Raw genomic sequence first — 27,817 nt, 5'->3', positions numbered from 1 at the left:
ATACGCACACGGCTCTGCTCTGTACACCTCGTACACGCGTGGCTCCGCTCACTACACCTCGTACACACACGACTCTGCTCCGTCCAAAATTGTACACACACAGCTCTGCTACATCCACACTGTAATCCCCTCCTGACCCCACACATAAACTTACCCTCATCCAGCACCATGGCAACCAGCACAGCAGGGTCCTGCAGACACCGAGGCCCCTGATCATGTAATCCCTGACTCCTCCCCTCCTGTGACCTCATCACAGGTCCTGTGTGCACAGAACATCTCAGCAATGTCATTGCTGAGAATCATCAGTGAGGGGCTGCGGTGACCGGTGGGTCTGTCTGGGAGGGCAAGGATGGGGTCGGTGCATGGGGGGGCATGGCGGCTCAGTGCAGTGCAGGAAAAATAGACTCCCGGGCGGGACGTGGGTTGGGGGGTCAAAAACGGGATTGTCCTGTGAGAATCGGGACAGTTGGGAGATATGCCTGCCAGGCCCCTGACTCCCCCCGAGCCCGGTCGCAGTGGCAACTGCTGCGACCGTGGTAGTTACGACCTTGACTGTATATACTTAGTTATATACTGTGTGTACGGAAAGTATTGAGACACCTTTAAATTTTCCACTCTTTGTTTCATTGCAACCGTTTGGCAAATTTAAAAAAGTTCATTTTTTTTCTTATTAATGTACATTTGACAGATCCGTCGAAGGAAGAATTTTAAAGGAACTGCTGCCTGGGGAGCCAGTCAAGATGGCTTTTTCCATCTTGACTGGAAAAAAACAGAAATGGACAAATTTTTGCAAATTTATTAAAAAAGAAAAACTGAAATATCACATGGTCATAAATATTCAGACCCTTTGCTCAGTATTGAGTAGAAGCCCCTTTTGAGCTAGTACAGCCATGAGTCTTCTTGTCTTCTTGGGAATGATGCAACAGGTTTTTCACACCTGGATTTGGGTATCCTTTGCCTTTGCCATTCTTCCTTGCAGATCCTCTCCAGTTCCATCAGGTTAGATGGTGAACATTGGTTGACAGCCATTTTCATCTCTCTAGAGATGCTCAATTGTTTAGGTCAGGGCTCTGGCCGGGACAGTCAAGAATGGTCACAGAATTGTTCTGAAGCCACTCCTTTGTAATTTTAGCTTTGTACTTTGGGTCATTGTCTTCTTGGAAGCTGAACCTTTGGCCAAGTCTGAGGTCCAGAAGATTCTGGAAGAGGCTTTCATCCAATATACCTCTGTACTTGGCTGCATTCATATTTCCTTCAATTGCAGCCAATTGTTCTGTCCCTACAGCTGAAAAACACCCCCATAGCATGTTGCTGCCACCACTATGTTTCATTGTTAGGATTGTATTGGTCAGGTGATGAGCAGTGCCTTGTTTTCTCCACACATACCGCTTAGAATTATCACCAAAAAGGTCTATCTTCATTTCATCAGACCAGAGAATCTTAGTTCTCATAGTCTGGGAGTCCTTCATGTGTATTTTATCAAACTCTATGCGCACTTTCATATAAATACTTTCCGTACCCATTGTATATATCTCTCTCTATATATAAAAAATAGAGAACAACACCACAGGAAAAAGTAGGGTGCAAAGCCTCACAGGTACATACCAGTCCTTGTAAATAGAAAATCAAAAAAGATAGAGGCAGCACACCATATGGAATTAGAAAAAAGTGCTTTTTAATAGCCCATGTGGCGACGTTTCGGTCTCAAGTGCAGACCTTTCTCTGCACTTGAGACCGAAACATCGCCACATGGGCTATTAAAAAGCACTTTTTTCTAATTCCATATGGTGTGCTGCCTCTATCTTTTTTGATTTTCTCTTTCTATATATAGATATATATACACCAGAGAGCAACTTTAAGTTTTCTCTGTTTATAAAAACAGGAGATAAACAACTTCAACTTACTTTATATTTCCCAAGATATGGATGTCGTCCTCCTGTAATTAGCATATCATCCCCGCGTTCCAGAACACAACGTACTGCACGCTTTGTCCTAAAATGTAATTATAGCAGAAGTAGATTTTTAGCAGAACAATGCCCCAATAGTCATGGCATGGTTCCCAGAATATGACAGTGAATCTTCCTTGCTTATTAAAAATCCCAAGATCTTAATTTATTTTTGGGTCGAGATAGGAAAGGATCTTCTAAGCATGTCAGTGCCTCCATCTAATTTGAAGCAACTGCGGGAATTTGTCCTGTGCGCATGGACAAATATTAATACAGAATGATTTCAGGATCTAGTGGAATCAATGCCACAATGAATTGTTGCATTTCTGAAGATGAAATGAGGTGCAATGTGCTACTAGTTGGGTGTCTCTAAAAGATGTCCAATCCATTCATTGTAAATTTGCATAAATTATAATAACTGGAATGAATATGCTTCATGTGAAATACATTCTCAAGATTTTTTAATATACTGCATTATTTGGACTATAAGATGCACCTTACCATAAAACGCACCCAAGGTTTAGAGAGCAGAAAACAGGAAAAATGTATTTAAAACTTACCTCGGGGGTGTAAAGTGTAGGGGTCATTAACACTCATTTTCTCATTTTAATATCCTGGGCAGAAAAGGGAGGTAATAAATCTATTGGTAGTGTCTCTCTGCAGTGTGTATAATAAATACAGAGTTCTAGTATAATGTATATACATACACACAGCTTTGCTGCATATGCACAGGTAGACACACACAGGTCTGCTATATGCATATTTACATACACACAGTTCTCAAAGAGCTAACTTAGCTCAAGTGGACAGTAATTCAGCCTAGACTGCTTCAGTGTAGGCCCGCACAGTACAGCACAATCTATCCTCCTTCACAGCCAGTATTTTTAGCCCTTGTAGTATGAGTGGTGCTCTATTAGCTCATCATCTGCATCTATAAGTTCTTATTTTACTTAGTGAAGCAAACAGATGTAGGGGGTGGACTGACCCATGGACCTGTCTGAGATGGAAAGAACATGTAAAGGATGATGTGCACTATGCTTTATTGTATGTGTATGGTTAGCAGCTGGGAATTAGTGCAGGGTGACGTAGTACCGGGTTTTGGCCACAAGATGGAGACAGAGAGCAGTGAGAAAAGGACTTAACAGCAGGCCTTAGGCTGGGGAAACTGCATAGTCATGGTGGGCGGAGTTACGGGACTGAGAAGGGGATTACCAGAGAGAGGAGATATAAGAGAGGAGAGTCCCAGGGGCAGGGCAGAGAGATACCCACTGGGAAGAAAGAAGTGAGAAGAGCACAGGAGAGGACGGAGAGAGAAGAAGCTCAGGAAGGACAGAGGAGAACCAGAGACGTTTACTCAAAGAAGGGGGTGGCCCTGAGGAGGCAGCTGCAGGAAGGGACGACAGTGACTGACGGAAGGTTTGGGTACCGGATGGCTGGGACACTGAAGAGTGAGTAGGTGTACAGCAGGCAGACTTAGCCAGGGGGAAGCGCTGTGGCCGTGGGCCTAACGGCAGTCATGGTGAGAGCCCGGAGCGTCTTCGCCAATCATAGCAGAAGGAAGGCGACAACTACCCAGGCCAGGGAGCAGGAGCTGATGTGTCTGCTGTGGATGTCAAGAGGACACCAAATAAAGTTTGGACCTGATTGAATGGATTTCTGCCTCTGCCTCCAGTCTGTTCCATGGCCAAAAGGGACCACCCCCCAGTCGGCACACATACCTACACAGGTACTACTCTTCCAGATACTCACCCCCAAAATGCTAAATATAGGTCTGTCCAGCTCTTCTGTTGCAGTTCCTGATCACGACCTGTTTGGAGGCCGCATGATCTGAGCAGCTGAAGGACCTTCCACACAATTAACTCAAGGACCTTTCAGGTAATGTGATCAGTCACGTGACCTGAAAGGTCCTTGATTAAATCAGGTGGAAGGCCCTTCAGCTGCTCAACCTCCGTACAGGATCCAGAAAGCTTCTACTTATCACATAGTTTAGTGTCAGACAGGAGGAGAGAGGGCAGCTATCTTTGTGATCTGGAAGGAAGCGGCGTCAGCATTTTCCTCCATCACAGGAAGGTGCGCCGGACTATAAGACACGCACACTTTTTAGCAAGAGCTTTTTTTGTTAAAAAGTGCGTCTTCTAGTCCAAACAATACAGTACTTCTTACGATTAAAGTATAGAATACCCTAAGACAATACATACGCACTATGCCATAGCTAGTGTAACATATTTCATAATACCAAGAAGAGAATGTATATAATATGAAGCACCTACATAGCCCTGCACCCAGAAAAAAACCCAAACCTTTATCTGTTTCACCAGGAGTCTTGCTCTAAAGGAGACCTGTGAAAACTGGTATTTTTTTGCTCTAATTTTATTCCGCATGCTCCTCTATGTAATCTGCTGAGGGTTTTTTTTTTGGTTGGGCTATGGCGTCACGCCTCCTGCCACACACTTGTCCTGCCCCAGCTCTGTCCATTTTAGCGGAGCTAGGAGAAACTGGTGTGAAAACACTAAAAGTCGCAACATTTTGGCATGGAAGTTTTGATGAATCAGGCCTTTTGTCTGCATCGGGATTAGTCTGCACAACCTAAATACACATAATTACAAACAAAATCACTTACTTGTTGGCAGCAACTGCAGTGATTGCTGCAAGATATCCTGGAGCTGTAACTTTTCCTCCAAATGCACCACCAACTCTCTTCACATGACATGCAACCCTGTTGGCAGGTATATTCAATGCTGCACTTACAAGGCCCTATAGAGCATGCAAATGATAATCATGATTTATTACTTTTAATATACTCACTGTAATGTGATCATATCAGTCTTAGTACAGTAATTTTTGTAAAACGGTTGTTCTCATCTTTGCTCTTCAGTAGCCAATGCCCCCAAAGCTGGCTTCCTGCTGCTAGGGAAGCAGTACCATTCTGGTTACTGCCAGTTCACTAGTCTGATCTGGGCTCTCTCCGATGCTGCAATCAGAGGATGATTCACCTCTGGAGCATTGGGGCACTGAAACTGGCAGGATCCAAAAACCATTCAGCATCAGATCAATGTTTGCAAGGTCCATAAAAAGATCTTGCAAGTGCTCTACTTGCCTAAGAAATGGATTACCTCTGATTACAGAGGTGGTTATTAGCCCACTCAGAAAAAAAAACAGAATTAAAATTTTTGTGAACGGAGAAGATGTATAATAAGAGAAGATTTGCTAGTTGATTGTTTTTATGAGATTTTTGTATCTTTACTAGTGTTGAGCATTCCGATACCGCAAGTATCGGGTATCGGCCGATACTTGCTGTATCGGAATTCCGATACCGACTTCCGATATTTTTTCAATATCGGAATTCGGCATCGGAATCGGAAGTTCAGTTGATTGACGGCCTGACGTCATCATGATGCGCGGTGTGTGCGCATCATGATGCGCCGTCATTTCGGGCCTTCCGGGGGTCTCTGCCGGCCTGCCGGGGGGCTGTGCCGGCCTGCCGGGGGGCTGTGTGGACTGCCCGGGGTCTCTGCCGGCCTGCCGGGGGGCTGTGCCGGCCTGCCGGTGGTCTGTGCACCCTGTGGGGGTCTGTACCGGCCTGCCGGGGGGCTGTGCCGGCCTGCCGGGGGGCTGTGCTGATGTCCGGGGGTCTGTGCAAGCATCGTCCGATGGGACTACAAGTCCCATCGGGCGATGCCTGCTACCATGACAGTGATTGACACATTAGCCAATGATGGGACAGTAGTAGTCCCATCATCCGGCTAATGTGTTAAATGTTAAAAAAAAAAAAAAAAAAATACTACATACATACTACATGCATGCTACATACATACTACATGCTACATACATACTACATATATACTACATACATACTACATACATGCTACATACATACTACATGCATGCTACATACATACTACATGCTACATACATACTACATGCATGCTACATACATACTACATATATACTACATACATACTACATACATGCTACATACATACTGCATGCTACATACATACTACATACATACTACATACATACTACATGCATGCTACATACATACTACATATATACTACATGCATGCTACATACATACTACATGCTACATACATACTACATATATACTACATACATACTACATACATGCTACATACATACTACATGCATGCTACATACATACTACATGCTACATACATACTACATGCATGCTACATACATACTACATATATACTACATACATACTACATACATGCTACATACATACTGCATGCTACATACATACTACATGCATGCTACATGCATGCTACATGCATGCTACATATATACTACATGCATGCTACATGCATACTACATGCTACATACATACTACATATATACTACATACATACTACATACATGCTACATACATACTACATACATGCTACATACATACTGCATGCTACATACATACTACATACATACTACATACATACTACATGCATGCTACATACATACTACATGCATGCTACATACATACTGCATGCATGCTACATGCATGCTACATACATACTACATGCTACATACATACCACATACATACTACATACATACTACATACTACATATATACTACATGCATGCTACATACATACTACATGCTACATACATACCACATACATGCTACATACATACTACATATATACTACATACATACTACATGCATACTACATGCATACTACATACATACTACATGCATGCTACATACATACTGCATGCTACATGCATGCTACATACATACTACATACATACTACATGCTACATACATACCACATATATACTACATACATACAATACATTCATACAATACATACATAGACATACAGTACATATAACATAGAGTAACATACTTACCAATACTTGTCACATTGTTCCCCGAAGCCATTGTCTTTCCGGAATAAATATTAACATAACAAACCACAAAAATACTCACCCACGATCCGAAGCAGTCCACAAGTGTGTCCCACGACGATCTTGCGTAGAGAACTGCAGCATCAGATGATGCTGCCGTTCTCTACGGGCTGCAGGAATCCAATGACGGAAGGTAGGTATCCTTCCGCACTGTATTCCTCCGCCACTTAAAAAAAAAAAAAGTCCCTAGTCTCACTTTATGCCATTGCTGCGTGGGAATTTCCCACACAGCAATGGCATAAAGTGAGACTAGGGACTTTTTTTTTTTTAAGTGGCGGAGGAATACAGTGCGGAAGGATACCTACCTTCCCTCATTGGATTCCTGCAGCCCGTAGAGAACGGCAGCATCATCTGATGCTGCAGTTCTCTACCCAAGATCGTCGTGGGACACACTCGTGGACTGCTTCGGATCGTGGGTGAGTATTTTTGTGGTTTGTTATGTTAATATTTATTCCGGAAAGACAATGGCTTCGGGGAACAATGTGACAAGTATTGGTAAGTATGTTACTCTATGTTATATGTACTGTATGTCTATGTATGTATTGTATGAATGTATTGTATGTATGTAGTATATATGTGGTATGTATGTAGCATGTAGTATGTATGTAGTATGTATGTAGCATGCATGTAGCATGCAGTATGTATGTAGCATGCATGTAGTATATATGTAGTATGTATGTAGCATGTAGTATGTATGTAGCATGCATGTAGTATATATGTAGTATGTATGTAGCATGTAGTATGTATGTAGCATGCATGTAGTATATATGTAGTATGTATGTAGCATGTAGTATGTATGTAGCATGCATGTAGTATGTATATGGTATGTATGTAGCATGTAGTATGTATGTAGCATGCATGTAGTATATATGTGTTATGTATGTGGTATGTATGTAGCATGCATGTAGCATGCATGTAGTATGTATGTAGTATATATGTAGTATGTATGTAGCATGTAGTATGTATGTAGTATGTATGTAGCATGCATGTAGCATGCAGTATGTATGTAGCATGCATGTAGTATATATGTAGTATGTATGTAGCATGTAGTATGTAGCATGCATGTAGTATATATGTAGTATGTAGCATGTAGTATGTATGTAGCATGCATGTAGTATATATGTGTTATGTATGTAGCATGTAGCATGCATGTAGCATGCATGTAGTATGTATGTAGTATATATGTGGTATGTATGTAGCATGCAGTATGTATGTAGCATGCATGTAGTATATATGTAGTATGTATGTTGCATGTAGTATGAATGTAGCATGTATGTAGTATGTAGTATGAATGTAGCATGTATGTAGTATGCATGTTGTATGTATGTAGCATGTAATTTTTTTTTTTTTTTTTTTTTTTTACATTTAACACATTAGCCGGATGATGGGACTACTACTGTCCCATCATTGGCTAATGTGTCAATCACTGTCATGGTAGCAGGCATCGCCCGATGGGACTTGTAGTCCCATCGGACGATGCCTGCACAGACCCCCGGAGCCTGCACAGACCACCGGCAGGCCGGCACAGCCCCCCGGCAGGCCGGCACAGCCCCCCGGCAGGCCGGCACAGCCCCCCGGCAGGCCGGCACAGACCACCGGAGCCTGCACAGACCCCCTGGCAGGCCGGCACAGCCCCCCGAAAGGCCCGTACAGACCCCAGAGAGGCTGTACAAGGGCAGGAAAGGGTTTTTCTTATTCCGATACCGGAAGTCCCATAGACTTGAATGGGACTTCCGGTATCGGAATCGGCGATACCGATACTTTTTTTAAAGATCGGCCGACACCATCCGATACGATACTTTGAAGTATCGGACGGTATCGCTCAACTCTAATCTTTACCCATTTATGATGATGAGAAAACATCTTTAATGATTAGTATGGTGGTATTATTCAAAAACTGCTGTATATGTTGATAATATTTGGTTATGGTCTGTCAGTATTATTTGTCTCCTACATTGCAATATGGATGGTAATATTGGTCTTGGTATTATTGGGTTTATTGTTAATTTTGGTCTTGGTATACTGGATTTTGTTGAGTAACAGTATGGTGATAATAATAATAGTTTATGGCTACGTTTAAATTCCATTTTCAAATTCTGTTGTCTGATCTACTTTTGAGAAAGAAAGAGAAGCACAGCATGCAGAACTTTATGGCCATTCTAAAAACTGCCACATAATCATACCCAGACGGACACAGTAATCAATGGATTCCCTCTGCATAGGGTTACCTCAGTAATGCAATGGAGCAGTTTTGCACATGAATTCAATTTGTTCATTTAAATAAGTACCAAAATTTCTCAACCCACTATCAGTACAGCTGAAAAGAGGCATGAAACAGCTAAAAACACTTAAGGATATGAAACTTCTTTATAAAGGGTTAAAAAAACATCTTTATTGTAAATTAACCTACACACAATGTCAGGTTGGTGCTGTTATACTGATTAAAATGATACATGGGTGACAAGATCCGTCTTGTGGTTGTTGTTTAATCTTTATTTGTAATTTTCGGGTAATGAGATTCTTGTGCTCCGCGGTGGCTTAGGGGGTAATTTGTGAGCAATCAACGACCTGTCATAAGCCATACATAAGAATACGTAAGCAGAGCACAACATAGAGACCCCCCCATAGGCCAACCTGGAGTATGAGTATAACATTAACTGAAAACTACAAATAAGGATTAATCAAGAACCACAAGACGGATTTCATGAAATAAGGTATTTATTAAAGAGTATAACGGCACCAACCTGACAATGTAGGATACTCAGCACAACCATGCTGACAGGCTTCCTTTAAAAAGACATATATATAAAACCAATTTCATAATAGATCAACAAGAATGGGAGAAACAAGTACAGGAAACAAAAGGGTGGGTGCACTTGGGTAATATGGCAAATCAGAGGACGTGCTAGGTAAAGTGTGCAAAACTTGAATCTGTGTGTTGGGGAACTGTTATGAATGAGTCACCGGAGGAGGAAAAAACAAAAAGGCAAGCTAAGTCCAGAAAACCAGAGAGGTTGGTAACTAGCGGATTGCAGACCCCTGATCCTATTCACAAAAACTAGCAGTAGCCGTGGAGTGTGCCTACGGTGGTCCTAGATGCCTCGTCACAGCCGGAGAGCTAAATAAGCCTAAAGAAAGAAAGGGGAAATCTAAACTGCCCCAGAGCAGACCCCAAAGCAATAGACAGCCCCCAACATGTATTGACAGTGAAAAAAGATGAAAACACAAACAGACAGAAAGACAGGCAGAGTAAACGATGGGGCCCAACTAACTAGATAGGACAGGACAGAAAAGATGCTGGCTGCAATCCGCAAAAACTGTACCAAAAATGTCCCAACACGTCTGATAGGAAAAACGGCCCTGAAGTCACTAGACTTCAAAATCCCTATATCAGCACACCGATATTTTCTGAGGACAGACCAAAAGAGATTAAACCGATCAGGGACAAAAATGGAAATTCAGCACAGCCCCAGCCGGGACTGGCTGAACACAAAACTAAGTAAATCAGACAAAATCTCATGGAACAATAGCAGAGCAAAACTTAGCTTTAGAAGACAGGAACTGAACTGGAGGCCAGACCTCAGAGCAGGATAAATCACCAGCAACCCTACAGGGCGTCGGCTGCCTTATATCCACTCAGAAACTCCTGATGTCCAATCACAGTCCTCTTCCTCAGGTGGCCGGTTTCTGCCATTTAGATCAGCTTCATTACCTCCCTTCACCAACAGAGGGAGTCCAGATAGAGAACTCACTACTCCTCTGTCAGCACAGCCAGCTCCATAACCCTCACCAGAAGCCAGAGGCAAACCCGAAAATGAGCTCACAACAGGAAACACTTGCTTGGCAGCAGATTAACATACTCAGGCACAGGTTTTTCCACACAAAACAGTCCATACGGTTTATTTAAATGTCATAGACCGCACAGTAAGCAAGGTTTCACATCACCGGCTTACACATTACTTCATCACATGTAGCTTTACAAAGCATTCACTTGACACGCCGGAGTCTCTCCAGTCACCGGGTGACCGCACAGTTCAGTAACAGACCAATATCAATGCACAAAGTTCTTTCCCCATAACCGGGGTTACCTCTCAGGAGCTCCTGCTCCACAGGCTGACTCCTCGTCAGTCCAAGATCCTCAACAGGACAGCATCTTTCTCCATGTGTGGCCATCCCAGGCTCCGCACACACATGTGGCCTGTCAGGGTGCTATTCAGGACACTTGTCCAACTCCCAGGCCACCAGGTCCAAGGTCTCACCACGTGCTCCAACACAGACCTTCCAGGACCTTGCACACTGAACCATTCAGGTACACACACTCCGTCCATGTGACCAGACCTCAGTCACATTATATGGTTGTAACCACCCCATGGATGGGCGGTACATGTGTGGTTAGTCAAATCCCACCCAGCTCTCTGACTAACTCTATAACCCACCCTTATAAGTAATACACAAATACTTGTGGAACTATAAGTCCCAGCATAACCATATAATTTTGCCTTACAGCGCAGAGAACCACTGCGACACATACCGGCCATTTACAATAATGCCAGTCTCTAATTCACCATCATAACTATACCTCCAAGAGCATCCTGAAGTGCACACACAGCACCCCCTAGCTGTAACAGAGGTTACTGCATCACATTAGCAACATATAGACCACAAATACAGGACTAAAAGTAAAGCTAATGTTACCTGCAGTGTATGGAACCAGGGATCCAGCACACCTGACGTGCATTTCTCAATTAAATAATTATTCCAGGGGTCTTATTTACATATTCACGCTTTAACTAGCACCTCTTCTGATTTTCCATATGAACACTATGTTTTTTATGGCACAATGCTTATGTGTATTTATCGGTTTCATATGGACTATACAGTGTATTATATGCTATAATACACCAGTCTACCCACCCTTTTGTTTCCTGTACTTGTTTCTTCCATTCTTGTTGATCTAGTATGATATTGGTTTTATATATGTCTTTTTAAAACTGTATAATAAAGATTTTTTTTTGCCTTTTATAGAGAAGTTTCATATCCTTAGATGTTTTTGTTCATTTAAACAGAATAGACAAAAAGAACCTGTTACAGCTATGTTGTAAGTAATATATATTTTATAGTCTTATATATAAACTACATGCTGGTGAGTGGAACCAAGACTCAAATAATGACTTATTTGTGGTAACACAATTCAAATATCTAGGTATCAATATGGTTAGAGATCACGCTAACACAAGAATTGAAACCATAACTGCACTTCTTGAACTTGTCAAAATTAAAATAGGGTTCAAATTTCTTGTCTGTGGCAAGATGTATCAATGAAATTAAATTGTTAGTGGAACTGTTACATACTGCAACATGTGCCAGTTAAAGGGAATCAGTCAACAGATTTTTTTTGAGAGCAGCATAATATAGTTCAAGAAAGCCTGATTCCAACGATGTACTGTATCACTTACTGGACTGCTTGGTGTAATTTTAATAAAATCCCTGTTTTTTCTGCTGTAGATGAAGCAGTAATCATAACGCTGAGCTGTGTAAAACCCACACCAGTGATTGGCAACTTCCTGTGTACACTGTACATTGTCAGTAAGCTGCCAATCAGTGATGGGGATGGGGTTACACAGGTTAGCTGGACTGCTGTGCTTGTGAGACCTAGTCAGGCAGTGATAGTCTTGTGCTGATAATGCTGATTGTATTAAAACTACAACACACAGCCTAATAAGTGACACATCCTTCGAATCAGGCTCACTTGCCTTATATTATGCTGCTCTCAAATTAAATATAAAAAACCTGCTGACCTTTAAAATGACAATTACTTTTTCCTGATCCCTCAACTATGTCCTAACTACATTTATCTGCAGTTCATCTCACTCTCATTTCAAATTATTTACACTACAAAGGCCAAAGATACCATGTGGAATAGCTGTCCAAGTATTTTATTTAGCAGGCCAACAGTGCAAACGTAGCAGCATACTGCAAGATGCTACTACCGGTTACAGACCTTTACCTAGTTATAGCTGTGGCTGACGGCTGTCTGATTTGGCTTTTAAAGTGGCTAAAATATTCTAAGCAATTAGCTTTACACATCATAGCTCCAGCCTAAACTAGGCTCTTACAGTTAAATGCATTCTTCACTACATTAGTAGCATGCCAGACTTAGTATAATGGCCAAATTCAAGCCTAGCATCACTGATATCCTACTCCATACATGGTGAATTTCTGGGATTAGTGCTAGCTCAGGAGAGCTTTAAATTAGAGCAATATGGGATGGGAAATATACGACCAGGTGTCATGATCTCAGTGCGGGTTTGACTCGCACATGTGGGATTAATGTCTGGAACCAGTGCTGATGACTGGCATTTCTGGGGTTAAAGGTTGTGATCCCGGTGCAGGCTTACCTGCACACCTGGGGCTATGATTGTGGCCTCTCCCTGGTTCTGGGAGGCTTGTTATAGCCTCAGGACGCTCCCATCCCTGTCAGTTTTACTTTCGCCCTTGGCATAGTGTGGTGACCCCTGAGTGTCTTTGTGCTGTGTTCTGGTTGCTTGATTATCTGTGTATGACTCGGTCTGTGCTCTGGATATTGTTTTGGATTCTGCTTGGTACCTTCTATGTCCGTTTGGTTTTGACTTCTGCTTGACCCTGACTATCCGTTCTGTCTCATCCCTAGTACGTTACTGCTATCTCTGTGTATGAACTCCGTTTTGCCTGACTGAGTAATTCTGTATAGTGTCTTTCCATCTCACTAACAGGACGCTAAGCCCCACCCCCTTGCAGTCACATGACCGTAGGTCCCGTGTCTGCTTGCTAAACTTCAGCATCCACAGGTCCTGTGCATCGGTACTTTCTGGCTGTACCTGACCCCGGTACCACTACAGTGCAGGTGAGTCCCTGCTCAGCGGAGGCTGCACACCGGCGCTGACAGGATCCTGACATTATAACTGACCATTAAGTTTTTGTTTTTGTTTTTTTTTCTTCTCTGCTGAGAAATATGGATCCCATACAATCTCTTGCTGAGCAAATGAAAAATCTGTGTTAGATGTTTCAGGGTTTATCTCTGGAGCAGCAAGCTCTGGCTCGTTCTCAGCAGCAGGTTTCTGAGACAGTGTGGGGGGCTTTAGCTGCTGGGTCTCTGGGGGCTGGGGCGAGTGATGTTGTTTTGGTGTCCCCAGAACCACCTGTTAAACTGCCTGTTTTATTTTCTGGGAACAAAAAGGAGTTCAGGGTCTTCATGGAGGGGTACAAACTGTTCTTTAGTTTGAGGCCACGTTCCTCTGGGGACGAAAGTCAGAAGGTTAGGATTGGAGTCATTATGTCTCTGTTAAGAGGGTCCCCACAAGCTTGGGCTTTCTCCCTTCCTCCCACTGCCCCTGAGAGAGTGTCTGTGAATGCGTTTTTTGAGGCCCTCGGGCACATATATGATGAGCCGGACCGAGTGCGATTGGCAAAGGACATGGTGATGAGTGTCTGTCAGGGGAAACACTCGGCTGAGTGGTTTTGCACAGAATTCCACCGCTGGGCCGCAGAGGTCTCTTGGGACGACGCCGCACTCCGAGGACTCTTTTGCAGAGGCTTGTCCGAGCAGTTACAGGATGCCTTGGCATTACATCCCCCACCTAACTCTCTCGAGGACGCCATGACCCAGGCCATCCGGATGGACCGCAAGCTGCGGGCCAGGGGGGTGATGCAGGCGGAGACTCCATTGTTCCCTAGTGGAAAAGAGACTGTTTCTGTACCCATGGACGTAGGGGCTCTCTCCCTGAAGAAAAAGGAGAGACAACGCCGGAGAGAAAAGCAGTTATGCTTCTTCTGTGGTAAAATGGGACATTGGAAAAGGGAGTGTCGTGATTGTCCATCCTCAACCCGGTGGATGGGAAACGACTAGGTCTGGGTAGTCAGCGGGGAGACTACTCAGACCCTCAGGTACCCTTTTCCTCGTTTTCAATCTCATTGACTCCCAATTGGTCACATGCTGTAAGATAGGGACAGTTAGACTTAAGGTTCCGATCAAAGTGGTGGCCATTGACTCCTCCCCCCTCACTAAAGAGGGAATTCTCTTTATGTCTGACTTGTTTTCACTCAAAGTGGGCGCTACCCATGTGGAAAAATTAAGTTGTTTGGTTCTGGACAATCTACCAGCAGGATTGGTGTTGGGCATGCCCTTGTTACAACGCCATAACCCAGTCATTAACTGGAAAACGGGGGAGATTGTTCAGTGGGGGTTTAATGATTTGATGTTATGTGATAAGTCTGCACTATTGGTTGAACCGTTAAATCTGTATCTGTGTCATCTGTCGAGCTGGAAGGTATTCCGGAGTACCTGAAAAAATTCGAAGATGTGTTCTCTGAAAGCGAGGCCAAGACGTTGCCGCCACATAGACCCTTTGACTGCGCTATCGAGTTAGTCCCGGGGGCTAAATTGCCTAAAGTCAGTCTGTTTAATTTATCTGGCCCTGAGTGCTTGGCCATGAAAGATTACATTGCTGAGAGTCTTCGCAAAGGACACATATGTCCCTCAGTCTCACCTGTGGCGGCAGGGGTTTTTTTTGTTAAGAAAAAAGATGGTGGTTTACGTCCCTGCCTCGATTTTCATGAGCTGAACAAGATTACTATACGAAATACGTACCCCCTTCCGTTGATTCCCAATTTGTGTAACCAACTTTCAGGGGCAAAATGGTTCTCCAAACTGGATCTTCGGGGGGCATATAATTTGATAAGGGTCCGGGAGGGGGATGAATGAAAAACCGCGTTCCTCACGACCGAGGGACTGTTTGAAAATTTAGTCATGCCGTTTGGTCTTACCAATGCCCCATCCATATTTCAGAATTTCATCAACGTGGTATTCTCGGATCTCATTGGTCGTTTTGTTGTCATTTACTTAGGCGATATTCTGATATACTCACACGACAGTCAATCTCATCTGAATCAAGTACGAACCGTTCTCCAAAGACTGAGGGAAAATCATCTGTATGCCAAATTGGAGAAATGTGTTTTTTGTTCAAGAATTGTCTTTTTTGGGATTAATTGTGTCCTGTGAGGGTTTTCGTATGGACCCCAAGAAGGTGCAGGCCGTTGCGGATTGGGTGCAACCCTGAGACCTTAAGGGTCTTCAGCGCTTCTTGGGGTTCGCCAATTATTACCGCAAATTTATTCGGGGGTTTTCACAGGTGGTCAAACCACTCACAGATCTTACTTGTAAAGGTGCGGATGTGAGAAACTGGTCCTCGCTCGCAAAAGAGGCCTTTGCGACCCTGAAAAGAAGCTTTATGTCTGCTCCTGTGTTAGTACAGCCAGATCCGTCCAAACCATTCGTCGTGGAAGTGGACGCCTCCAAGGTGGGGGTGGGGGCGGTGTTGTCCCAAGGGCCTGCCACTCTAACCAACCTTAGACCATGTGCTTTCTTTTCCAAGAAGTTCTCTGCTACGGAAAGAAATTACGACGTAGGCAATAGAGAGCTTCTTGCGGTCAAATTGGCGTTTGAAGAATGGAGGCACTTTTTGGAGGGGGCCAGTGACCCGGTTACGGTGATCACGGATCACAAAAATTTGTCATACATTGAGTCTGCTAAAAGACTAATGCCCACACAGGCCCGTTGGTCACTTTTTTTTCCCGTTTTCAGTTTACGATTACATTTCATCCAGAGTCTAAGAATGTCAAGGCTGACGCCTTATCGCGCAGTTTTCAGTCGGTGTCGCCCCCCTGAGCCACCGTCCTCCTTTCTTCACCCTGGGGTTGTGATAGCAGAGGTCTCATCTGAATTGGAACAGGAGATTCAGGGGGCCCAGTCGCAGGCCCCGGCGGCCAAGCCGGAGGGGAAGTTATTTGTCCCAGAGCAACTTCGCTTGAAACTCTTGCAGGAGTTCCATGAATCCAAGCTGAGTGCTCACCCTGGTATTTAAGCCACACATCTGGCAGTGGCTAGGATCTTTTGGTGGCCTACCCTTGGTTCGGACATAAATAATTCATTGGTGGTTGTGGGGTCTGCGCTCGTTCTAAAAGCTCTCATAGCTGGCCGGCAGGGGAGCTGATGCCCTTGGCAGTGCCCGAAAGACCATGGACTCACTTATCCATGGATTTTGTTACCAATCTCCCTCCATCTAAGGGTAATACAGTGGTATGGGTAGTGGTGGACAGGTTTTCTAAGCAGGCTCATTTTGTACCCCTGTCCGCACTACCGTCAGCTGAGACGTTGTCCAGGTGGTTTGTGCAGCATGTGATCCGGTTGCATGGGGTACCCCTGAATGTGGTGTCTGATCGTGGTGTGCAGTTTGTGGCTACGTTTTGGCGTGCTTAAGCAGCTTGTCTCTGAGGCCCGCCACAAACTGGTCTCTCAATATCACATCAGGGGGCCCCTGCTCCAATTACCCCCACATCATCCCAGTGGGCGATATGCGCTTGTATTTCCTGCAGCGCATTAATGTATTGCGTCATGGACTCCCCCTCCGTTTGGACAAGACTGAACAAGCGCATCCGCAGTTCCCTAACATCAGTGGGATCTCCATGCATTTCCTCTAGGATCTGGAATACCTTGGTCAACATGTCCCATTCATGAGGGGGGTGGAACATTACAGAACACCTAGCTCCACCGTCCAGGGCCATCAGAGCAATCTCTACCTGCATAGCAGGGGTCACGGCATGCATCTTTAACATGCATTTAACCCGTTCAGTCCTGTCCCACAGCAGTGAATTGCTCCTGGAAAAACCCCTGGTATCAAATGAGGTCTCTGGTATGTGGAACAGTAAAGGGGACCTCAGCACCAGGTCCTGTACGCAGCCCACACCTTTTTGCACGAGCGCGGCCCTAAGCCTAACAGAGTCCACGGGCCTGTCTCTGCTCAGACAAAAAAGGAAGCACACTGTAGCGCCAAACCATGCAAACATGAAAAATGAATAATGAATTGCATTACTACATTAGAAGTATGAAAAATTGAGAAAGTTTAGCGCATAAAATGGCCAAGTTATGTGTACCTGGAAGCCACGTTAAGGCATTTCTCGCTTTCCAGGTCCCTATTCTATGCCAATCCTCACTAAGACTGTAGTCTCCATCTGAATGGGAACCTATGAAAAAAATCCTCTGTTAGGACTGAAGTCTATATCTTGTCAGGAACACCACACTGCACTTGCTCACTGAGCCAGTGCGCGTGTCCTGAGTACAAAAACAGTGCTCAAAGATACCTGTGGAGCGGGACAGCAGCGGTGACGATACGTGCTTCATACTATCAGGACCTGAAGCACGTGACTGCTGGGGGCGTGACCTAAGCCCCATAGACCTAGGAGCTGCAGGGAAACTCCTAGAAAGGTAACAACGGGACAATTTACCAAGGGGCATAGACAGAGACAGAAACCAGATCAAGCCGGGGTCAAAGCACGAGATAACCAAAGGGTTAGACAGAGCGAATAGTCAGGATGTAGCAATAGATCAGAAAACCAGAACGGGCAATGGACGGTACAATAGGGACAAACTGTAACGGAGTAACAATAGCCAAGCCAGGAGGTCAGAACCGGAGAAGAAAATGGTACCAAAACGAGAGACGGAGTTCAGAGTGAGGGGACAGACCGGGCCATACACGGGAATCAAACAAGCAATGCAGTATCCACGCACACCAGGGGAGTCAGACACACAGCCAGAATAACAGTATAGCTGACAGGGAATCCTAGTCTGGAGTGAGTATAAATACCCCTCCCAGATCCAAATAGAGGTCGGCAAAAGTTAACCCTGTCAGAACAGGACATTAACCATGTCCTAACCATGACAGTACCCCCCTCTTAAGGGGGGGGCACTGGACCCCCAGGTTTCTCAGGGTATCTGGCATGAAAAGCCCACACCAGTCGATCAGCGTGCACCGAACTGGCCGGAACCCATGACCGATCCTCAACGGAATATCCCTTCCAATGAATAAGGTACTGAAGTCTCCGGCGCACCCACCGTGAATCAACGATGCGCCCTACCTCGTACTCCAGTTGACCCTCTACCAACACTGGTGGAGCCATGGATGAGGGATCTTCTCTAACTGGCCCCACAGGTTTTAACAGGGACCTGTGGAAGACGTTAGAGATTTTGAAGGAGGTGGGCAATTGTAATCTGTATGCCACCGGGTTGATCACCTCTACAATCTTGTAAGGGCCAATAAATTTGGGGCCCAACTTCATAGCGGGTATTTTAAGTTTGATGTTACGGGTGGACAACCAGACTTTTTCCCCTCCTCCTGTCTGCAAAATGTTTGAACTTCTTCTGGGCTTTGGAGATGTTCCCCTGCACCTCCTTCCAGAGGGTTTTTAACTGTTGCACCATCCCCTTGGCACCAGGGCAATCCGAATCCATATGGGAAAATTCCCCAAACTGTGGAACAAACCCATAATTGACCTGAAAGGGAGACTTTCCGGTAGACTGATAAATCCGACAGTTGAATGCAAATTCTGCCATGGGTAATACCTCACACCAGTCTTTCTGTCTGGGGGAGGCCAGGCATCTCAGAATCTGCTCCAATGACTGGTTGGTGCGTTCAGTTTGTCCGTTGGATTTCGGGTGATAGGCAGAGGAGAATGACAACGTGACACCCAACTTCATACAAAACGCTCTCCAAAACCTGGCGACAAATTGCACACCCCTGTCCGACACCACGTTCACAGGCACTCCATGCAGCCGAACAATGTGCTGTATAAACAAGAGGGCCAAGGTTTCAGCAGATGGTAATGCAGGTAATGGCACAAAGTGGGCTTGCTTAGAAAATCTATCAACCACTACCCATACCACTGAGTTGCCCTTGGAAGATGGAAGATTAGTGATAAAGTCCATGGACAGGTGTGACCATGGTTTATCCGGAATTGGCAAAGGCACCAATTCCCCGGCCGGCCGGACCTGAGAGCTTTTAGAGCGAGCGCACACCCCACAAGTATTCACAAACCTTTTTATATCAGTACCCATAGAGGGCCACCAAAAACCCCTAGCTACTGCCCCCTGGATAGCTGCAATACCAGGGTGTGCACTTAACACAGAATCATGAAATTCTTGAAGGAGTGTGAAACGGAATTGTTCGGGTACAAACAATTTACCTGGGGGTTTATTCCTGGGATCTTGTGCTTGTGCTTCCAGAATCTCTCTCTGTAGCTCACAGGAGATTTCGGCTACAACCACTGAAGAATGGAGGAAGGAAGTTCTGGAGGGGACACAGAATCAAAACTTCGGGATAAGGCATCCGCCTTTACATTTTTAGACCCTGGTCGGAACATGATGGTAAAATGAAAGTGAGAAAAAAAAAAGTGCCCAACGAGCCTGTCTGGGGGTCAATCTCTAAGCAGACTCGATATAGGCCAGGTTTTTATGATCAGTGATGACCCTATTGGGATGAGCAGCCCCCTCCAAAATATGCCTCCATTCTTCGAAGGCCAATTTAACTGCTAACAATTCCCTGTTACCGACATCATTGTTTCTCTCGGCCGAAGAGAACTTCTTAGAGAAAAAGGCACAGGGTTTGAGGTTAGTCAGGTAGGGGGGCCCTATGACAATACTGCCCCCACCCCCACCTCCGAAGTATCGACCTCGACGATAAAAGGTCTTGACGAATCGGGTTGTACCAACACAGGGGCTGTATCCCTCCCTGGATACAATTACACCAAGAAAAGATAGTTGTTGCATAAAAAATGAGCACTTCTCCAGCTTAGCATACAAATGGTTCTCCCGGAGTCTCATAAGAACCATACGTAGATTGTGTAAGTGTGACTGACTGTCTTCAGAGTAAATCAAGATGTCATCCAGGTAAACGACTACATAACGTCTAATCAAGTCAGAAAAAATAACATTAATAAAGTTCTGAAAAACAGCAGGAGCGCTAGTGAGGCCGAAGGGCATAACCAGTTTTTCAAACAGCCCCTCAGTTGTCAGGAACGCTGTTTTCCATTCGTCCCCTTACCGGATTCTTATAAGGTTATAAGCCCCTCATAGATTGAGCTTAGAAAACCATTTGGCCCCCGTGAGTTGGTTGCATAGATCAGGAATCAACGGGAGAGGGTACGTGTTCTTAATAGTAATTTTGTTTAGTTCCCGAAAGTCGAGGCACGGTCGCAACCCACCATCTTTTTTCTTTACAAAGAAAAACCCCGCTGCCATGGGTGAGACCGAGGGCCGAATATGCCCCTTGCGAAGGCTTTCTTTGATGTACTCTTTCATAGCTTGGCGCTCAGGCCCGGACAAATTAAACAAACGAGCCTTGGGTAATTTGGCTCCAGGTACTAAATCGATAGCACAATCATATGGTCTATGTGGTGGGAGCGCCTCAGCCTCACTTTCGGAAAACACATCTTCAAAGTCTCTCAGGTACTCCAGAATATCCTCCAGACCGACAGATGACACAGATACAGATTTTATCAGATTGACAAAAGGAACCGGGTTACAACACAGACCATTATCATTACATCCCCATCGGGTGATCTCCCCCTTCACCCAATCAATAAGAGGATTGTGGCGTTGCAACCAGGGCATTCCCAATACCAGTCCTGCAGGCAGATTATTCATAATGAAACAACTTAAATTTTCCACATGAGTGGAACCCTCTTTCATAGAAAAAACCTCAGACATAAAACAAATTCCAACACGGGTAAGAGGGGATGAATCCACAGCCACAATTTTAACAGGGTCTTTTAACCTGACTGTCCCTGTCTTATTAAGAGTCACAACTTGGGCATCAATCAGATTAATGGAGGAACCACAGTCAACAAAGGCGGTGGTCATAACAGGACCGCCAGCAAGTTCCAATTCAACCTGGAGCACCATTTTTGTATGTGAGAAAAAATGTACCTGGGAGTCTGGACAACCTCCTCGATTGTTGCCCAGACTCAGTCGTTTCTCTGAAGAAGGGCAGGAGAGGCAATTCCTTTTCCAATGTCCAGAGGCTCCACAGTAAAAGTGTGGCGCCCCTGAGGGTTCAGTTGCCACAGAGGTACTGCACCTCCTCCTGAGGTGTGGTACCCCACCATTCAGGTAAGGTGGAGACACCTGACCACACTCCAACACCTGCATCCCACACAACATAGTAGTGTAGCAAAGCAGCCTTTGGTGGCTCCCTGCTTGGAACACAAAGCATGCAGGGAGGCGGGTGGAGTTAGTTGGCACTAAAAGAGCAGGAAAAGTTTGTGATTTAGTCAGTCTGACAGAGTCAGTGGAAGAGTGAAGATTCCCTGAGTGGGATGGATGAAGGATGTGCTGCAGCCGACCTCAGTAACCTGGGTCCGCTGGCACAGGAAAGAGACATTGATGGAAAGCCTGACTCTCTCCATAAGAAGGAAGGATTAGTACGGAACATAAGGAGAGGAGGACAAAGGATTAGGGTTAGAGCAGAACCCTTCCCAAGTTCACAGCACAAGGCCGGGGTCCGGTCCCCGAGGTTGTATGGATACTAATGGTCCTGCAGCAGACACCGGAGGAATATAAGTTGTCACCACTTTCTTCCCACACCAGACTTAGGGGCACAACAGTAATGATAGTGAGCCAGAACTTGGTAGCAAAGAGTCCCCGAAGCAGGCTACAGCTGTCTGCCGTACGAGTTCATAGGAACATCTGACAGGAGGAACTCCAGTGTAACTCAGTACTGTGAGTACTTCACTATAGGTGCAAAAGGGAGACTGTTGTGAGTTCATTCTCACCAGTTGTGAGTTCCCCTTCTGGACTCCCTCTGGTGGTGATGGGAGGTGGTGCGGCTGGTTTGATCGGTGGAGATCTGCCACCTGAGAATGAGGATGACGATTGGATCTCAGGATTCTCAGATTGGATTTAAGACAGCCGACACCCTATTCAGTTGCTGGTGATTCCTTCTGGCTTGTCAGCTCTTGGTTTTCAGCTCTGTTCCAGTCATCTAAAGCTAAGTTTTTCTGCTAACGTTCACACTTGATTTTGTTGGTCTATTCAGTTTTTTGTGTGGTCTGCCAGCCCCGGCTGGGGGCTGAGCTGAATTTCCACTCTTATTTATCAGTATTTTGCCAATTGGCTTTTTGTCCCTTACTAGTTCGGTCTCTTTTTGCTCTGTCTCAGAATATTTCAGAGTGCTGATATAGTGGGAAAAGTCTAGTGACTTCAGGGTTAATTTTGCTATCAGAAGTGTTGGACCTTATTTTTTGTAGGGTTTTTTGCAGGTTGCAGATAGTGTCCTCCCTTTCCTTTCCTGTCTAGTTAGTTTGGGCCCCATCATTTGCTCAGCCTATATTCCTGCCTGTGTTTGTGCCTTCATCTTGTTTCACCATCAATACATGTGTGGGGGCTATCTATTCCTTTGGGGTCTACTCTGGGGAAGTTAGTTTTTCCTTTTCTTGCTTTAGGCTTATGTAGTCCGCTGGCCATGACGAGGCGTCTAGGTTCATCGTAGGCACGCTCCACGGCTACTGCTAGTTGTGTGGTAAGATTAGGGATCTGCAATCTGCATAGTTACCAACCACTCTGGTATTCTGTGGCTTAGCTTGTTTGCTTTTTTCTCCACGGTGACCCATTCATAACAGAGTCACCAGCCATACCGCAGATTCTAGGGTACTCAAAAGCAGGAAAGAATTGTAAAAAAAAAAAGTATCAGAATATTTTTTTTTATATGTATATTTTTTCCTCTTTTTCTCTGGGGCCGTAGGAGGATTTTTTTTTTTAAATGGAGATTAAGCAATTGTCTGATCATGTGGAGCAGCTCACTGCTGAAGTGCGGGGAATTTTCGCCTATCTCGCTCATTTACATGCTGCTGAACCAAGGATCCCTACTCCTGATGTGTTTTTTGGGGATCGGTCTAAATTTTTGAATTTTAAGAATAATTGTAATTTGTACATTATTTCTTGCCTTGAAGCCTAATTCATCGGGGAGCTCTGCACAGCAGGTTAAAATTGTCATCTCTTTGCTGCGCGGCGATCCCCAGGATTGGGCGTTTTCTTTGACACCTGAAGATCCTATTCTGACTAATGTGGATGCATTTTTTCAAGCTTTGGGGTTGTTGTATGATGAACCTAATGCTATTGATCAAGCTGAGAAAGCCCTATTGGCATTGAACCAGGGTCTGGATTCTGCAGAGTTATACTGTCAAAAATTCCGAAAGTGGGCGGTCCTTACTACCTGGAATGATGGTGCCTTGGCAGCTCTCTTTCGGAAGGGTTTGTCAGAAACCGTAAAAGATACTATGGTGGGATTTCTTGTTCTCTCTGGTCTTGACGATTCTATGTCATTAGCCATTCAAATTGATCTGCGTTTACGTGAACGCAAAACTACACGTGAGGCGCTGCCACCTTTTGGACAAATATCTGAACCTATGCAATGTGATAGAGTTTTGTCTAGGGCGCAACATCAGGAGTTTAGAAGGCGTAATAAGCTGTTTTTTCTGTGGAGACGTCTCTCATATTATTTCTGTCTGCCCAAAACGAGAGAAACGTTTTGCACACACATTTGCTGTGGGCAGTATACAACCTAAGTTTCTTTTGGCAATTACACTGATCTGCTCCTTTTCCACATTTTCCACGAAGGCTTTTGTGGATTCAGGAGCAGCGTTGAATCTGATGGATTTGGACTTTGCTAAACGTTGTGGTTTTTCCATGACGCCTCTGCGGACGCCTATTCCTTTGAGGGGTATTGATGCTACTCCTTTGGCGGAGAATAAACCTCAGTTTTGGACCCAGGTGACGATGTGGGTTGCCCCAGACCACCAAGAAAATTGTAAATTTTTGGTGCTGCATAATTTGCATGATACTATTGTTCTGGGTTTTCCTTGGTTGCAAACTCATAATCCAGTTTTGGATTGGAAATCTGGGTCTGTGGTGAGTTGGGGTTGTCAGTGTGTTCTTAGGGACACTCCTGTTTTCCCCACCTCTCCTCAGTCTCATGATATTCCTGATTATTTAGCCGATTTTTCTGATGTATTTAGTGAGAGCAAGTCTGCGTCTTTGCCTACTCATAGGAGTTATGACTGTGCAATTGAGTTGATGCCTGGGTGTAAATTTCCCAAGGGTCGGCTTTTCAACTTATCAGTACCCGAACATGATGCTATGTGATCCTATATTAAGGAGTCATTGGAGAAGGGTCATATTAGACCATCCTCGTCACCTTTAGGTGCTGGGTTTTTTTTTTTGGAAAAGAAAGATGGTTCATTAAGACCGTGTATTGAATATCGTTCCCTTAACAAGATGACGGTTAAATATCAGTACCCGTTACCTCTGATGTCTGATTTATTCTCCAGAGTTAAGAGTGTCTGCTGGTTTACTAAGCTTGACCTCAGGGGGGCGTATAATCTTATTCGCATCAAGCACGGGGATGAATGGAAGATGGCGTTTAATACTCCGGAGGGACATTTTGCGTACCTGGTGATGCCTTTTGGGCTCACTAAAGCCCCTTCTGTCTTCCAGTCCTTTATGAATTATATTTTCCGTGACTTTGTGGATAAATTTTTGATCATCTATCTGGATGATATTTTGATCTTTTCTAGTGATTGGGATTCTCATGTGGAACACGTCCGGACTGTGTTCCGGATTTTGAGGGAGAATTCCCTGTTTGTTAAGGGATCGAAATGCCTCTTTGGTGTACAGAGGATTTCATTTTTGTGATTTATCTTATCTCCATCGACTATTGAAATGGACCCGGCCAAGGTACAGGCCATTTATGATTGGGTTCAGCCTACTTCTTTGAAGGCCCTCCAGAAGTTTTTGGGTTTTGCTAATTTCTATCGTAAATTTATAGGTAACTAGCTGAAGAGCCCGGCGCTGCCCAGGCATAGTAACTAACTGTGGTTAGTTATAACAAAATATAATTATCCTCCATCCCATAGGCCCGTGCCCATATACCCATCATACATATCCTCCATCCCATAGTCGAGTGCCCATATACCCATCACACATATTCTCCATCCCATAGTCCCATGCCCATATACCCATCATACATATTCTCCATCCCATAGTCCCATGCCCATATACCCATCATACATATTCGCCATCCCAGAGTCGAGTGCCCATATACCCATCACACATCCTTCATCTCATAGTCCCATGCCCATATACCCGTCATACATATCCTCCATCCCATAGTCCAGTGCCCATATACCCATCACACATACTCCATCCCATAGTCCCGTGCCCATATACATATCCACCATCCCATAGTTGCGTGCCCATATACCCGTAATACATATCCTCCATCCCATAGTCCCGTGCCCATATACCCATCACACATCCTCCATACCATAGTCCCGTGCCCATATACCCATCATACATATTCGCCATCCCATAGTCGAGTGCCCATATACCCATCACACATCCTTCATTTCATAGTCCCATGCCCATATACCCATCATACATATCCTCCATCCCATAGTCCCATGCCCATATACATATCCGCCATCCCATAGTCCTGTGCCCATATACCCGTCATACATATCCTCTATCCCATAGTCCAGTGCCCATATACCCATCACACATACTCCATCCCATAGTCCCATGCCCATATACATATCCGCCATCCCATAGTCCCGTGCCCATATACCCGTCATACATATCCTCCATCCCATAGTCCCGTGCCCATATACCCATCATACATATTCGCCATCCCATAGTCGAGTGCCCATATACCCATCACACATCCTTCATTTCATGGTCCCATGCCCATATACCCATCATACATATCCTCCATCCCATAGTCCCGTGCCCATATACATATCCGCCATCCCATAGTCCTGTGCCCATATACCCGTCATACATATCCTCCATCCCATAGTCCAGTGCCCATATACCCATCACACATCCTCCATCCCATAGTCAACCATTATGACATTATAATGAGCGGCGGCGGGGCTTGCAACCCATGATGACATCAGCGTCACCATGGCAACCATTGTGACATCACAATGAGGGGCGGGGCTTGATACGCACACACTGTTTCCCCAGTATGCAAATAGGGGCATTATGACATCATAATGAGGGGCGTGGCTTGACACACACACACACTTTTTCCCCCAGTATGTAGATAGGGGCAAAATTGTTTGGTGAATTGGAACGCACGGGGTTAAAATTTCGCCTTACAACACAGCTTAGGACGCTCTCGGGGTCCAGACGTGTGACTGTGCCAAATTTTGTGGCTGTAGCTGCGACGGTGCGGATGCCTATCCCGGACATACACACATACACACACACATACATACACACATACATACACACTTTGAGCTTTATATATTAGATTGGCATAGAATAGGGACCTGGAAAATGAGAAATGCCTTAACGTGGCTTAAATGTGCCCCAGAGCCTCAAAGAACAAATTCACAGACATACGTTCAGGAGCAGAGGAAGAGAGAGAGAAAGCCCATGCCTGTGGAGCCCCCCAAAGTAATGAAATGATGACCCCCTACTCTCTGGAACTCATCCCCGGTGGAGCGGGGCCTCAGAGAAAAAAAAAGCTTGCATCCTTCTCTGAACGACCTGAACTCCCTTTTAAATGCCTTAACGTGGCTTCCAGGTACACATAACTTGGCCATTTTATGCGCTAAACTTTCTCAATTGTTCATACTTCTAATGCAGTAATGCAATTCATTATTCATTTTTCATGTTTGCATGGTTTGGCGCTACGGCGTGCTTCCTTTTTTGCTTCCTTTTTTGCTTGAATGTATATGAGTTGGTGACTCCAGGTTAAGCACCTGTTCACACTATGCTTATGCATGGATGTGACGGTCAGTTTTTGAAATTTGTATTCATTTACCTTCTGACTGAGCACTCCACCTGTTAGCTGCCTGCGTTTTTAATCAAACCAGGGCCATTTCCCCTCCACAGAGATATAGACTTCAGTCCTAACAGAGGATTTTTTCATAGGTTCCCATTCAGATGGAGACTACAGTCTTAGTGAGGATTGGCATAGAATAGGGACCTGGAAAACGAAGTCGTTTGCAGAGCGCAGTGGTCGGTTAGGCCAATAGACAGAAATGAGGGAGGAAATGTAGGGGGGGTGCTGCA

The 27,817-nt window shown here is 44.8% G+C and overlaps 1 protein-coding gene across 2 annotated transcripts in view; it reads right to left on the bottom strand.

The window, feature by feature from the left end:
• LOC141054217 (aldehyde oxidase-like) overlaps positions 1-27,817 on the bottom strand; it is a 234,811-nt gene that overhangs the window by 48,938 nt on the left and 158,056 nt on the right. For both annotated transcript variants that reach the window (XM_073551447.1, XM_073551448.1), the window contains 2 exons: positions 4,567-4,700; positions 1,905-1,992 (listed from right to left, as the gene is read on the bottom strand). In XM_073551447.1, coding sequence (XP_073407548.1) covers positions 1,905-1,992; positions 4,567-4,700 — 222 coding nt within the window. The remainder of the gene's footprint in view (positions 1-1,904; positions 1,993-4,566; positions 4,701-27,817) is intronic.

This window comes from Dendrobates tinctorius, unplaced genomic scaffold, assembly GCF_039654945.1.
Source record: "Dendrobates tinctorius isolate UK_male_01 unplaced genomic scaffold, ASM3965494v1 ptg000177l, whole genome shotgun sequence".
In the NCBI taxonomy this organism is placed as follows: domain Eukaryota; kingdom Metazoa; phylum Chordata; class Amphibia; order Anura; family Dendrobatidae; genus Dendrobates; species Dendrobates tinctorius.
This window is presented reverse-complemented; position numbering and strand designations above follow the sequence as displayed.